This window comes from Ctenocephalides felis, unplaced genomic scaffold, assembly GCF_003426905.1.
Source record: "Ctenocephalides felis isolate EL2017-DRISC unplaced genomic scaffold, ASM342690v1 CF-g0.4_SCAFFOLD_01604, whole genome shotgun sequence".
Taxonomy (NCBI): domain Eukaryota; kingdom Metazoa; phylum Arthropoda; class Insecta; order Siphonaptera; family Pulicidae; genus Ctenocephalides; species Ctenocephalides felis.
Genome location: NW_020537758.1, coordinates 2266137 through 2281768, shown reverse-complemented (window position 1 = coordinate 2281768; position 15632 = coordinate 2266137). Strand labels below are relative to the sequence as shown.

The 15632-nt window shown below is 25.4% G+C and overlaps 4 protein-coding genes across 6 annotated transcripts; 2 read left to right on the top strand and 2 right to left on the bottom strand.

The window, feature by feature from the left end:
• LOC113372797 lies at nucleotides 1–3434 on the top strand. Its single transcript, XM_026613139.1, has 3 exons — nucleotides 1–148; nucleotides 2907–3141; nucleotides 3227–3434. The coding sequence occupies exons 1-3, from the start codon at nucleotides 1–3 to the stop codon at nucleotides 3432–3434; spliced, it is 591 nt and encodes a 196-aa protein (XP_026468924.1).
• A 646-nt stretch (nucleotides 3435–4080) lies between these two features.
• LOC113372443 (60S ribosomal protein L38) lies at nucleotides 4081–5907 on the bottom strand. Of its 2 annotated transcripts, none has more exons than XM_026612775.1 (5): nucleotides 5885–5907; nucleotides 5689–5728; nucleotides 5499–5559; nucleotides 4743–4865; nucleotides 4081–4152 (listed from the first exon to the last, which is right to left on the bottom strand). In XM_026612775.1, the coding sequence occupies exons 2-5, from the start codon at nucleotides 5689–5691 to the stop codon at nucleotides 4127–4129; spliced, it is 213 nt and encodes a 70-aa protein (XP_026468560.1). In that variant the 5' UTR covers nucleotides 5692–5728; nucleotides 5885–5907; the 3' UTR covers nucleotides 4081–4126. The 2 variants fall into 2 exon arrangements, with proteins under 2 accessions (XP_026468560.1, XP_026468559.1); XM_026612774.1 differs by having other exon boundaries at nucleotides 5835–5891.
• Nucleotides 5908–6838: 931 nt separating this feature from the next.
• Nucleotides 6839–9128, bottom strand: LOC113372441 (lipid droplet-associated hydrolase). 2 transcript variants are annotated; one of them, XM_026612773.1, is made up of 4 exons: nucleotides 8866–8938; nucleotides 8074–8291; nucleotides 7548–7651; nucleotides 6839–7481 (listed from the first exon to the last, which is right to left on the bottom strand). In XM_026612773.1, exons 2-4 carry the CDS (start codon nucleotides 8270–8272, stop codon nucleotides 6855–6857), a joined length of 930 nt encoding a protein of 309 aa, XP_026468558.1. In that variant the 5' UTR covers nucleotides 8273–8291; nucleotides 8866–8938; the 3' UTR covers nucleotides 6839–6854. The 2 variants fall into 2 exon arrangements, with proteins under 2 accessions (XP_026468558.1, XP_026468557.1); XM_026612772.1 differs by lacking the exon at nucleotides 8866–8938 and adding an exon at nucleotides 8981–9128 and having other exon boundaries at nucleotides 6840–7481.
• Nucleotides 9129–13620: 4492 nt separating this feature from the next.
• Nucleotides 13621–15431, top strand: LOC113374091. Its single transcript, XM_026614359.1, has 2 exons — nucleotides 13621–13723; nucleotides 15313–15431. Exons 1-2 carry the CDS (start codon nucleotides 13636–13638, stop codon nucleotides 15429–15431), a joined length of 207 nt encoding a protein of 68 aa, XP_026470144.1. The 5' UTR covers nucleotides 13621–13635.
• The last annotated feature ends 201 nt before the right edge of the window (nucleotides 15432–15632 follow it).

Below are 15632 nucleotides of genomic sequence, written 5' to 3'. Positions count from 1 at the left end.
ATGCCAAATTTGGTCAAATGCACCATCGACATGAATTTGAGCGAAATCGAATATATAGCCGACCATTTGGAGCCCCAAGAGTGCAAGGAATTGGCCGCCTTGTTGCATTTTAAGGCCTATAATGCGCCCAAAGATCTGCACATCGCAGGTAATAAATAGATAACTAAATAGATAAATTTACTGATGAGAAATTAAATTATGGGTTTTTTTCTATGTGTGTACTGTATATAGTATGTTTTAATACGAGGCGTTATACGCAATGATGGAACAAAGTGTAAGAGAAGTGATGATTTTTTATTTAAATTTTAAAGTATTAAATTAGTGCAATGGATTTAAACCCCAAATATAAAGCTTAACTTTTTTTAGAAATGAATACTTGAATAAATTTTAATTTACAAAATAGAAATTTACCATAATAATATAAATCTTAATCATAAAGGAAGTCTTAATCTTAAAGTTAAAGTTAAATGACTAGTTCTTGTAAAAATATAATTAAATAAACCTAAAAAATTATTAAATAAAATAAATGAAAATAATCTAATAAATATAAAAGTCCTTCCTATAGGATTAAATTTTATAAGTAATTTAAATTCATTATGAAGTGTTATAATAATTTTTAATCAAATTATATTGTATCGGGACGGAATTATTCAAAATATATTTGGAATAAATAATAGTCCTAATATAGTTCTAATTCAATTTAAAGATAAATTATTTGAGTTTATAGGATCAAAAATAGAAAATAAATTAGTTATCATTTTCAGATAAAAATATTATTATTAAAGTAATTTTTCTTTAATAATTTAATATTTCTATATTTTAATATAAAAAAGTTTTTAATTATAAATAAGATAAAAATAATAATAAAATAAATAGATTAAATTAATCATAATATTGGTATTATTTGTGGCAATAAAGATTAAATTAAATTATTTTAAAGAGTAGTTGTAGGGCATTATGATGTTAGACAATGTTTTAGATAATTTAATTTTATACAAATTTTGCGAATACTGTATTTAGTTTGCACAAATAGTTTAAAAGTTATACAAAATTTTAAAATAAATGCGCATTCTATTTACTACACGCAGAACAATGGTTTTACAGCCGCCAAATTTGTTTTTCATTTTTTATTTAAATTTTAGATTATACCGAGTAGTTGTAGGGTTTTATGATGTTAGACAATGTTTTAGATAATTCAATTTCAAACAAATTTCTCGAATACTGTATTTAGTTTGCGCTAATAGTTTAAAAGTTACAGATAATTTCCACCTTACTCAGCGTAGTTCAATTGTTTTGACAACGCCAAATTTGTTTTTCACTTTTTATTTAAATTTTAGAGTATACCGAGTTGTTGTAGGGTTTTATGATAATAGACAATGTTGTATATAACTTAATTTTATACAAATGTACCGAATACTGAATTTAGTTTGTACGAATAGTTTAAGAAAAAAAACAAGCAAGGCAATACGTTATTATTGCATATTATAGATATATTGTTATTTATTATTTTATCAATAATAAGATTTACATCATTCCATTATTTGTTTTACAAACAATAAGGTTTATATTATTCCGTTATTTACTTCATTCACTAAATATTAGTTCAAGATTTCCATTAATGAAATCACATCAAAGAATTCTAAAATTATCTTCATCTTTGACCTAAAACTGAAGATGATATTTTTGGCTCCGGTTATAATTCTGATATCGAGTCAAGGTTTTTGTAACAGATTGCATAAAATTATGTAATTATAAATTAACCGTCGCTATGCAATTGAATAATATTATTATCTCTTAAAAGATTTGAATTTAATGGCTATGAAAAAAATATTATAACAAAATCCAAGGCCATTTTATGAAGCTTATATATTTTAAATTATTATATAGATTTATTACAGGTAAGAAAAATTGTTAGAAACTAAATAATGCAAAAAAATCTAACAATACAAAGCCATAATAAAAAAATACATAAATTCGGCGTCTGCAAAATGGTCGAACTACACGGACTGAGGAAAGATGCGCATTTATTTATGAAATTATTTATAACTTTTAAACTATTTGTGCAAACTAAATACAGTATTTGGAAAATTTGTACAAAATTAAATAGTCAACATCATTGGGACATACAACAACTCGGTATACCCTAAAATTGCAATCAAAAATGAAAAACAAACTTGGGGTCTGCAAAACAATTGAACTACACAGAGTAAGGAAAGATGCGCATTTATTTATGAAATTATTTATAACTTTTAAACCATTTGTGCAAAGTAAATACAATATTTGGCAAATTTTTACAAAATTGATCAGTCAACAACATTGTCTAACAACATAATGTCCTACAGCAACTCACTATACTCTAAAATTGCCATCAAAAATGAAAAACAAACTTGGGGTCTGCAAAACAATTGAACTGCAATGACTAAGAGAGAATGCACTTTCATTTATGAAATTATTTATAACTTTTAAACTATTTATGCAAACTAAATACAATATTTGGCAAATTTGTTTAAAATTAAATAGACAACAATATTGTCTAACATCCTTATGCCCTACAACAACTAGGTATACTTTAAAACTGCAAAAGAAAATGAAAAGTATTCCCGACAGTTTATGATTATGTTAAATATAAACTATAAATTTTGTTTAGTAAAAAAAATGTGAAGATTTGAATAGTAAAAATAGTTTAAATTTTCATAATAGTAATAATAATAAAATGATTTACTGTTCTAAATTAATGGATTTGGAATTGCAATTGCAATTTAAAAAAATCGGTTCAAAAATATTTTCAAAAATATTTATTATATTACATAACTAATTAACCATTATATTATTTATTAATAATTTACTATATTAGTATTACCCATTATACTACTTATTATTATTATTATTATTATACTATTTTCCAGAAAGAAAAATATCAGACGAGATACCCTGCATACGTCTGCTCCTGCATTACAACATAGAAAAAGGCGAAGGAAAGGGGGCAACCCATGTGGACATGGAAATAAGGCTGAGACAAATTGGACGAGAAGATTTGGCAAACTGGTTAGGAAGGACAGTCTTCCACCAGTTGGCCGTAACTTTGAACAAAACCATTTTGGGAGAAGCCCCTTTGGAAGAGAACAGTACTACAGAAATGGAGTAAGTGGGACAAAATTATATATATATATATATATATATATATATATATATATTATAATGATATTAAAATCTGACCTTTTACCAGCACGGACACCACAACAGACGAGGCCTTCAGAAGGGACCCCCAAATCGACAACTGGACCTTTGTAGACTCCTTAAGTTGGACTGTTATAATTGTAATCTTAGGCGTAACTTTCATCATAACTTGCAGGCTGATCTTCATTGAAATCAGGACCAAACATGCAGACAAGTGGGTTTATATTAGACACGGAAATGTTTATCATAGGATATAAATATTTATATATATATATATATATATATATATATATATATATATATATATAATGGATACAGGAAAACTTACATGAGAGATAAGCGATATAGCTTCACATAAGTCCTTTACTTGACTTGATTCTATTTCATGAGGAATTAAATGCTCTTAATGCATAGTAGATTGCTAAAATAAAATTTAAATTCATTTATATTTAAGTATATTAAACAAAATAGCAACAGAGGGCTCAATTGATTAAAAAAGGCACCTCTCAAAGATATATTTAATAAAATTGTATTGCTTAAATATTTTCACATGTTCAAATTTAAGTTCAACATCAGTTTTGCAAATTTACTAAAAAGTTTTACTTTATGTTTGTACTTTTCTAATCAAATAACTAAAAACATTTGTAGTTTATATATTATAGTGTATATAATATCATTTTATTATTTAATGGCTTTTAAACAAATGAATATGATTAAATTCATGTTTTTTTAATATCTAATTTGACTGAAAATTTATGTTACATTAATTGTAAATATGTAAGTTTTAATTTAAGTAGTATTTTAACAGGAAGGTTGTAAATAAAATAACATACTATCGAGTATCAAGTGAGGAAGAATTTGAGGATGATAAAAACGTACAGTGAATAAATAAAAAAATGTTTATTAATTTTTTACATTTTGTTTTATTTCGTAATCATATAATGTACATTCACTTGACTTCTTTAACTTGGAGACCTGTAACAAAAATAAAAGAATTAGTGAACAATTTATATAATATTAAATTATATAAATAAAAAGAGTAAAATAAAAAGAGTAAAAAATAAATATATAATAAATAAATAGTTTAATAGATTAGAGATAAAATTTAAGTAAATGGAAAAACAAATGAAAAATGTTGAACAAATTTGTAAGTGAATAAATAATTATAAAATAAAACGAATAAACAAATGAGTAAATTATTGAATGAACAAAAAAGTGAAAGATGTAAACAAATTTTAGAGTATAGTATAAGTAAACAAAAAAACACTATGGATTGACTTGACAAGAGCCTGAAATAATATCTACTATTGATTACGGCTTGCTTATGAATAAATAAATAAAAATTAATGAATAAAGCTAAATTAAATAAAAAATGAATGCATATTATTTATTTCCTTTTGTAAGAGATTCTTGAACAACTAAACTCATCAAAAAGTCAAGCTGTGGAAAGTATCATCCAAATTAATCTCACAGTACTGAACGCCACAATAAATATCAAAAAATTCAATCATGGAGCTGAGACTGTGCAAAAAAACTCATTCAATCACCAAATCGACAATTATTACCTGGTGGCAAAGATTGCTTGAGCTTCTCGGCCTTCTCTTTATCAGTAATGACCAATGTGTACAGAAACCTGGAGCAACGTACCTTGAACTTTACGTTATCGGGGTTCTTCTTTATTTTAACAGCTAGAAAATAAATCAGTTGAAAAAACAAATCATATTGCAATTTATGTTAATAATAATGTAATGACGTGATGGAATGTTACTGATGTTTATTTCGATGTGCCTATGTACTTAAGCACACCGTGGTAAGATTCAGTCTTGATCTCACAGTCATAAACGCCGAGACAAACATGGAAACTTTGAATCGGAGCTGGGACTGTGGTGGTAAAGAAATAGTTTGAAACACTTACGAGAACTATGAAACACATGCACTGTTTATGTATTTATCACATAATATCACATTTATGTATTAAAAAACTTTTTTATGAAGGATGTGAATAGTAGTTAATTCTTATACTATATAGTGAAAGTCACACAATTTCTAAAGACACTTTAAGAATTAATCACACGTATGTGGATATAAATCGTAGTGCACATTTTCTGAAGAAGTACATTTTAACTAAGAATAACCTAATAATAAAAACATGTGTTTATACAGTAAACTGCAACTTGGACAAAAAATATGCTCCCAACATTTAAGGTTAAGTATAATTAAAAAGCTTAGATAAATCTTAGATCTTAGATAAAATAGTTTTAATTATGATTGAAAATGTTTATGAACTTAAATACAATTACAAGAATGGATATGGTACTCACATTTAGCATCCTTCCTCCTTGCTTTCAGAAGGAAATCTTTAATTTCTTTAATTTCACGTGGCTGAAATAAACAAACACATCATGTAATTTCCATTGCTCAAAATCTTTACAAATAATAAGTAATAGCACGTATAACTATTATATATTTAAGGCATGTATAAGTATTTTATTACTATTATCATAACCTCACCATTTTGTCTCCCTCGATCTGCAAATGTCAAGAACCGAAACTGAAATGAAAAAATATTCATTACAACACACATCTTGTTAAATATTACTATTTAATTTAATTAAAGAACGTCCGGATGGCCTAACAGAACACAAATGAACACTTACATTTCGGTTGCCTCGAAATAAAAGAAAGATGAAAGAAAACACAACTTTACCTTGTACGAGCAATTCCGGAAAAGAAGCAAGTTGGTGTGTTGGCAGCACTTGTACACGAAGTGCTATACGAATGGCTCTCAATCTGTGAATAAAATAAATTTAAAATGATTGAAAATTAAAATTTGGTAATAAAAAATAATTAAAACATAAAATGAATATCATTATATATATTATATATTATAATTGCCAAAAAGCAACTAATATATCGTACGAGATTATGAAAATTATAGACGAAATTATTGAAGCAATTATGTCGTGTGGTAAAATCAAGTGTGATATTGTTCCTTTACAGAAAATACTGTATTATTTTTTTTTTAATTTCTTATACTACTTTTACTAAATTTACTACGTCACATAGGATATTAAAAAATTTAGGATAGGATATTAAAAAATTTGTAACTTTTCAATTGTAAACATGAGTACAGGACAACATCTGTCGGGTCATCTAGTATATATATATATATATATATATATATATATTTATTAAAACATAATTATTATTTTTATATTGCTTAATATTTTTAAAATATTTTAACATTCAGCAAATCAGATATAATTTATTGTTTTTTGTAAATTTATTCTATTCCTCTTATATTTTATTTTTTAATAGTAATTTTTGTTTGTTTTACAGTTTAATGATATAATAAAATATTATAAATTATTTATTTTTGTACAAATTAGCCAATATATTATAAATTTAAATAAACTTTTTAAAAAGATGTAATAAGTATAATCATTATTGTTACTGGTTCAATATTTTAATTTCAATTATATAAAAAATAAAATACTCATTAACTTTTATATCTATTTATTTACCTTTATAAATATTCTTAATAGCAATAGATTAAAAAACATCACATAAACATATATATAGAAGAAGCCATAACATTTTAAAATCGAAATATATCACATGCATATAGAATAAAACGAGTAAAAATCTCAGAGTAAATTTTAAATCTAAAATATCACTTATTCATAAGAAGTTTTACTCAAAATCCATTCAGCTGTAAGAACTGCCATTTCGCCTGAGCTCTTTAGAACAAAGGCATGAGCATAATTCCATTTACAAACTTGTGCGTCAATATTAGGAAATTTATCTTTTAATTCTTTATAATACTCAAGAGGTGTCCAACCGTCTGTTGCACCATAATATAATTTCATCCTCGATTGATGCTCCTGCACAGCCTTCACATCCAATTCAGTGACTTTATCCATTTCATCTTGGGCCAAGAATAATACTTTTTGCAAAACACTGACTTGTATGTAATTTAAAGTCGTGCCCAAAAACCAATTGGGAATGGAAGATAAAATGAAATAGAAGTATATCAAATAGGTTCTTACAAATATTGGTAACAGGCAAAAGAGCATTACTATAAATTGGAGTATTTTACGAATCGGGAACAAAAAGTTGATTAAAAGTTTGCCATTGGAAGATTCTGCCATTCTTTCGATGGTCGGGAATAATAGATAGGTATGTAATATCTTTTTACTGACTTCGGAATTTTTTAACAGTTGCAGGATCATCCAGGATCCTATGGAATGTCCGACAAGATGTATCTTAGTGTTTTCAGGTACATATTTTTTTATAAATTCAACCTATAATAAAATTGACTAATGAATACAAAATTTGATGCAAATAAAGTATATTAAGCCAAATTTAACCTTATGTTTGACTTGGCCTTCCAAGTTAAACAAATGTTCATTGTTTTCGAGATCAGGAATGTTTATTGATTTATCACTTGCAGGTTCATCATGTCCTGCATGACCTAATAATAATATTCATAATATAAAAACCATTTTATTAATAAACCACTACCAGAACTACTAATACAACTGGAATTACAATTTGCCAATAAAGAAGCAATAGAAATATCTGAGAAGAACTAATATTAACTTCCAATTGAATATTAAAAACAATATGTCCAATGGACAAGGCTATAAATATTTTTTTAAACTATCTTGGCAGCAGAAAGTCTTATGAACATCAATTGCTACAAGAAATGAAAAGCTATACTCAAAAGTTTGACCAATTCTTTGTAAAAAAAAGCTCACTTTTGTAAAAGACAATTGTGTTTCTCACTTCTACATGCTCTACTAGACTAAAAAAATCAAAATCCACTTTGTGTCCTTTCAATTTACAATTTGTGAGCTACGATGTCTATAACAAACAATATCTGCACAATCATACCGATAATCCAAACAGGAATGTCTTTTCCTAGCTGATAATGTAATTCTGCTAAATATCTCGTGTAATATCCTGGTAAACCAGGATTTCCTGGTATACACAAGACAATTTCTCTTTGTTTTGACAAATCTGCTTCGATCCAGTCACCCCATGTCATTACATGGGTAGGAACATTATTGACATCAATAAATGCTTCATGCATTTTTGGTATTTAAATTAAACTAGAAAGGAAAGAAAAATTGAAAAATATTTATGAGAATACACATTTTAACCATAGTGCTAATGGATTTATAGGAAACAAATTGTTCAAAATCTGATAATCATGATTTAGACAATTTTCATGATTGATTTTAGAGTTTAGACAATGTTATGTATAAAACAGAACTTATTAATAATAAATTTGATGAGAAAATCAATATCGATAGACTAGGCATGCTGAATTAGAACTATTAAAGAAACCTTGATCCATATTGGGCCTCACGTTAGGTAAAGCTAGGTAAATTAATATTTAATTTATATTATTAGAACATTATATTGCAATCAATTACTAAAGAGACGTTGCAATTAAATAATTTTCAAACAAATTCTATATATATCCGTATAAAATAATATATTAAATTGTATATATATATATATATATATATATATATATATATATGAACAAATAAAATAAATAACAAAAAACTGCTAAAAAACCTTTTGAGTAATAAATTTTGTAACTACACTTTGAAGAACACTTTAAATTATTAGAACATTATATTGCAAGTAATTATCAAAGAGCAATAAATTAAATACCTCAATTAAATTCTAACTACTGCATTCACGTCAAATAATAACTAGTATTTAAATTTATTATCTTTCACACTTTCAAAAGTCTTTTACAACTACTAAGCATATAAGAACTTTGTACCTTTGTATATATATAATAAATATATTGGTTTTGTGATAAGATTAGGAGTATTTTGGCTGCCGAGTATTTGTTCAATTATATTCTTTCCAATTATATCTCCATTGTATTGATTTTATTTGTTATTGTTTACGACGACAATTTCACAATCTTTCCCAATCGCTTCTGGAAATTTTGACAGTTCGCCTATGGCGTGAAGTAGGTCAAAGTTGAGTTGAGAGAGATTAATGTCAGATTTGTGGCGCCGTTTTTAAAATTTCTCCTCGGATAAAAAATTGTTATCTAGTGTTAAAATATTTTTGATACGGGATAGAACTAATAGATAAATTAATAGATAGGTAAAAGAATTTTGTATACAAGAATAGGATATTACACAATCACAAGGACACATAATAGAATAAGACTTTTAAACACCATAAATAATGTTTGAATAATTACCATTGCAATAAATAACTAATGGTGTACGGCATCGTGCCTTAAGACAAATTACTGGAACTTCCCTTACCGTAATGAAATAATCGAGAAGTTTTAAACGTTTTCAAATATATTATTACAAATACTGTAACTTTCATTATTTTTGCTATCTTGTTATATCTGAGCAAATCAAATGTAAATCAATCATAAATCAATTTATCTCCAGAACATTAACAATAGTCATTTCATTTCGAATTCAATTTAAAAAAAAATAGTTGCCTAATTCACACAAAATTTGAAAAGTGGTCCCGTCTATCCACAGTCTAAACGCATTTGCAAATAATTCTGTGCGACATTTTCACTTATACTGTGCTTTCACATTTTTCAATAGTTTTTGTTTTCGTTTTCGCAAAATTGGAAAAGTCTAAACGCACTTGGGTAAACATTTGTATCAGAGTGACGCTTAGACTGTGCTTAGTCTGGGTAATTTTTTCAATTTTTAATCCAAAATTACAAAAATATTTTTTGAAAAAAAAAATTAGAAACAAATTTTTTTTTTCCAAAAGCAATTATTTTGTTGAAACAAGCAGAAAGTTCTTTGAATCATTTAAATCGGACGCTTAGTACTCTCAAAAATTGCCATTTTTTTAACATTTAGCTCTGTATCTCTGAAACCGCTGGGCCTACCTTGGCCAAAAACTGATAACCACTTTTCCCCGTCATTACAAATGAATGCTTTTTGGATCATTCAGATCGGATGCCCCGTTCTCTCAAAATCTCGATTTCTATTTTCGGCACTCTTTGCTCTGTATCTCCGTAACGGCTGGACCTGTCTTTGCCAACAACTAATCAGCACATCTCCCTATCAATAGGAATTGAATGTTTTTTAAACCATTCAAATTGGTTGATCCGTGCGCCCGAAAACGTGGACGAAAAAATGGGGACATACACACTGACACACACACATCCATTTTTTCTGAGGTATGCCAAAATGTTCAGAAACCTTCAAAACGTCGAGAAATGCAAAAATTTTCTTTTACGATTTTCGGCCCATTATTATACCTACCCTACGGGAAGTTAATAAATTATTTTGTTTGTTTGTTTATAATTTTCCTCATTTTAATTAAATGTAAATTATATTATACTTAAGTGTCCTAGTAGTGCACCTTAAATTCTCATTAATATTAAAAAAGCTTTCATTTTTTATAAAATTCTTTTTAAAGTTCATTAAGATGTTCAAAAAAAATTAAAATGTTTAATTGAAAAAACCTACAAAAGTTTTCTTTTAAATAAAATATATACAAATAATTGAAACTCAAAACCCACAACAGGATTCAAAAAATATCTAAGACAGACATATTTATAAAATTAAAATTATATATTTATTTAGAGAAATTAAACTAAAATTGACTTAAAAATATATATGTATTCAAATATGTGTGTTTATATGTATATGTTGATATTAATTCTTTTTTCTTCTCAGAGACAAAACAAAAGTCTTCAGACACTCCAAGTGACCCACTGACCCTATTAGACCTCAGAATCAAAAAAACGACATACGATGTCTAATTTGTTAAGAAACATTTCGTGCAAAACGATAGTGGAATAATTATTTAAATAAATAAATTATGCATATATACATATGTTTGTTAAACAACTATTTAGATAATTGATGCATTTAAAAACATAATTATATACCACAAAAATACTATTGTTTATTTACGTTCAAATTGCATATAATTTGCAAAACAAACAATTATAATATGAATATTCAGATGATCTCATTAAATTTTATTTTAAACATTATTTGCAAATATTTACTGTTTATTAATTTTGACTATATATATTCAATATGGAATTCAGATAAAATCAATAAAATATTGGTTTGAATTTTTTTCTCTTCAAATTTTCGAATAATTTTTATTTATAATTTCCTAATATTTTGTAATCTAATTATTATAAAAAACAAATAAAATGAATAAATATTATAATTTTAGTTTTATGTTTGCACTAATAAACAGTTTTGACGACAAACAACGACTCTCGAACTGGTAATTTCACTTTAGCAACTCCACTGGGTCATAAAATTTATATATATATATATATATATATATATATATATATATATTAAGAGTATATGTTTGTATAAAATTAATAAGGAAAGCAAAAGAAGACAGATTCGTATTTGTAGCAATATATGCAACCAGGACATTTTTTTACATTTTGTGAAATAACTTGGAAATTTTGTTCCGGACACTTATATTTGTTTATATTAATAAAAACTAGAAAAAAATTACTAAAGTTTAGTTTAAATTATAATATATACTTGCATACTAAAATTTTGAATAATAGTTAGTGAATACGCAGATTTGGGTTTGATAGTTATTAGCAATATGTGGATTTAGGAATTTTATTACATTTTGTGAAATTACTTGAAAATTTTGTTCCGGACACTTATATTTGTTTATATTAATAAAAACTAAATAAAATTTACTAAAATTTAGTGTAAATTATATATATATTTCAAAGGTCAAGTCAAAATAGCCCACGTTTCCGGCTTAGAGCAACTTGACCCGGAATAACGCGTCGTTCTAGGTTGCGCGCCAAATTGAAGAAAATCTTGGGAAAATGTAATTCGTACAAAATTTTAGGTTTGATTCTCATCACATATTTATATATATATATATATATATATATATATATATATATATATTGAAGTATGTGGAGTTTGGTGTTGATATATATTTTGATGAGTTATTTAGAATCGGGCAGTAACACCAAGTAAAAAAATTAAAGTAATTTTGAAATACTTAATTTATCCAAATTAAGCCAAATTTTTACTTGGTGTTACTGTCCGATTTTAAATAACTCATCAAAATATATTTATATATAAAATTCTTCAGTACGGGGGTAAGTCGAGATATTCCTCCTAAACGATTATTCGGATTTTGATAAATCTTTCTGAAGTTTGTTAAGGATTTTGTAGGATGTAAATGACAATATAAAACAATAGTAATGTTGTAGAAATAAATGGCAAAAATTACAATTATCATTGTTTGTCAATGATAATTGTCTATAAATGTCAATTCACTTTAAATTTGAATTTAGCTGAAATTATGAGCCTAGATAATATTAGAATATAATATACAAGAAAAATGTAACGTTTACAATATTATTGGAAAAAGCAGCTGAGATCTGCCAGAAATTAAAATAAAATAAGATACAATCAACAGTATATGGTTTGGCAGATGAAATTATATAATTCAACATAACCAGTCCAAAATAATTTTGAATAATTTGTAGTTGAAACGCAGATTTGAGTTCGGTTATATTTAGCTATACATGGATATGGGACGTTTTTTACATTTTGTCAAATAACTTGGAAATTTTGTTCCGGACACTTATATCTGCTTATATTATTAGAAACTAGATAAAATTTACTAAAATTTAGTATAAATTATAATATACACTTGCATATTGAAATTTTGAATAATTTGTAGTTGAAACGCAGAATTGAATTTAATAGTAAGCAATATATGGATTTGGGGCTTTTTTTACATTTTGTAGAATAAATTGAAAATTTTGTTCCAGACACCTGAATTTATTTATAAAATGTAAAATACTAGATAAAATTTACTAAAAGTTAGTATTATTTGTTATATACACTCCAATATTAAAATTTTAGACACAACATACGAGACATCAAAAGTAGATGGTAGGAAAAAATTCTGTAAACAAGGAAGAAAAAAGGAGCAATTGAAATATGGCCAGTCGTACTTTGTGACATACAAATAGGATTTACAAAGTAGGAATATTTCGAGGATTTATTTCCTCTAATCTTTAACAAAAGTCCCTGTCTGTGGCAATTGATGTCATTAATAAAATTTTTAGGTCGCGGAAGTGCGAGCTGAACAACTGATGAAGTCGCCTCGGATTGGAGACTCGCAACTCAGTCAAGGTTTCACGGCCAACTCTCAAATACACATTTAAAACAACAACAATAATAATAATAACAATTGATAATATTATCATAAACAATATAAATACAAACAAAATTAATCCCTCCGCCGAACCACCGAAAACTTTCCATCCCAACCCCTCAAGTGATGCTAATTTTCTACAAGTGCTTTGAGTGTAGTTTTATATACAGTTTTAAATAATTTTAAAATGTGTTCGTTTAAAACTTGATTTGTAATTTTTATTCATTGTTGTTATTAATTTTTTGAATAAATAATTTAAAAAAAATGCCGAATACGTGCCAAAACCGTCACAATAACGGTGTGAGAGATGCAAATAATAATAATTCCATAAATGATATGTACAATCGGATAGGTAAAATTATTAATTATTTATAATTTTTTATATAATTATATTTTCATATATATGTGTGTTGTGTGCTCTTAATTTATACTTTTATATTTTTGCTATATAAAACTTGCACTTTATACTTATTTTGAAACGCAGATTTGAGTTCGGTTATAATTAACAATACGTGGATATGGGACGATTGTTTTACAACTTGTAAGAGTACTAAAAAAATTTTGTTCTAGTCACTTTAATTTGTTTATATTAGTAAAAACTAGATAGAATTTATTAATATTTTGTATAAATTATAATATATACTTGCATATCAAAATATTGAATAATTTGTAGTTGAAACGCAGATTTGAGTTCGGTTATATATATATATCTGTATTTTATTGCTGAAGAAATTTTAACTTGAGACTCAAAACGTATACAGAATTAATAAAAGTTTTTTGAAAAAAATACAGTTTGGCTTTTAATACTGCCTATAAAAATATTTGTGTATTATAAATACAAATTTGTATCTGTATTAACACTAGAATAAATAAATTTATTATTTATTTATTTACTTTAATTGTTATTTCTCTTTAAACATTGCAAAAATTGTATTTTTACTGTTATTTTAATTTAATATTTAATATTCTATTTTATATACTTTATTTTTATTCATTGATTGTTTTTATTTTTGAATTATTAAGAATATTATTCACTGAAGAAGGTTCATCAAATTCGAAACGTGTGCAAGTTTAAAAAAATGTTCAAATAGGTTGTAAATAGATATAATATATATTCATTTCCAATAAAATTAAATTAAATTCAAAAATAACTACAATTAATAAATTTTAATATTACTTAAATTTATAATAATTCAGGATAAATCAGTTAAGTTTAGTTTATTTTTATACCACTTTTTTATTATTGTTACTTACATCAGAATCAATTAAAATAAAATTTTAGATTATTTTTTCAATTTTAATAAAAGAAGAAAGTGGTATAAAATGACCATTTAGTTAAATTGTATTTAAAGTCTTTAAAATAACATATTTAATACTTAAAATATTTTGCATAAAACTAATTGAATTATTCTAAATTATTATAAATTTAAATAATATTAAAATAAAATTCCTAAAAATTTTATATACTTAAACATATTTTTAATAAAAGTTATTTTTGCACTAACTCTAAATTAACATATTTTCTAACAGAAAAAATATGATAAATGTCATGTAAATATAACAAATGTGTTATTTTTGTATTATTTTTATTGTTTATAATTTATGCAAATTGTTATTGGTAATATATGAATTATGCAAAATGCATATATATATATATATATATATATATATATATATAAAATTTTTTAAAACAATAATATTGAAAATATATAAAGAATTTTTTTTAATTAACAATTATTTAAAAAAAATGCTAAGAATGACTTGATATATACCAAAACGTTATTGAATTAATATTAACAATTTTGATATTTATTTTAGTTTTTGATTTTTTTTTTAAAAAATCTGTTTTTCTAAATCATCTGTTATATGTTAAATGTTATACTTTGGGTAGAAAAATATTAATAAAGAGCAATTATTCAACATTATATTTCTATCTTCTAGGGTCGAATCCAGGGTCAAACTCGAGCCCTAAAGTGACGGCAAAGGTGATGTTCGGAACCGTAGAAGCCCTACGAGATTTGAGACTAAAAGAGCAGATGCAAAGGCAGCAGAAAAAATAAAAATTGAAAAAAAATGAAAAAAAAAATTGTGATTGTAATGATATATATTAATGTGATATAATGTTTGTTTGATTTTTATTTATATTGTTAACGAATGGAAAATATACATGTATTGAAATAAATACACACTGGTTGTGGTTTTTGTATAAATTATTAAGACTTTATTGTTGAGACCTCAAAGATCTCCAAAATGCAGAAGCA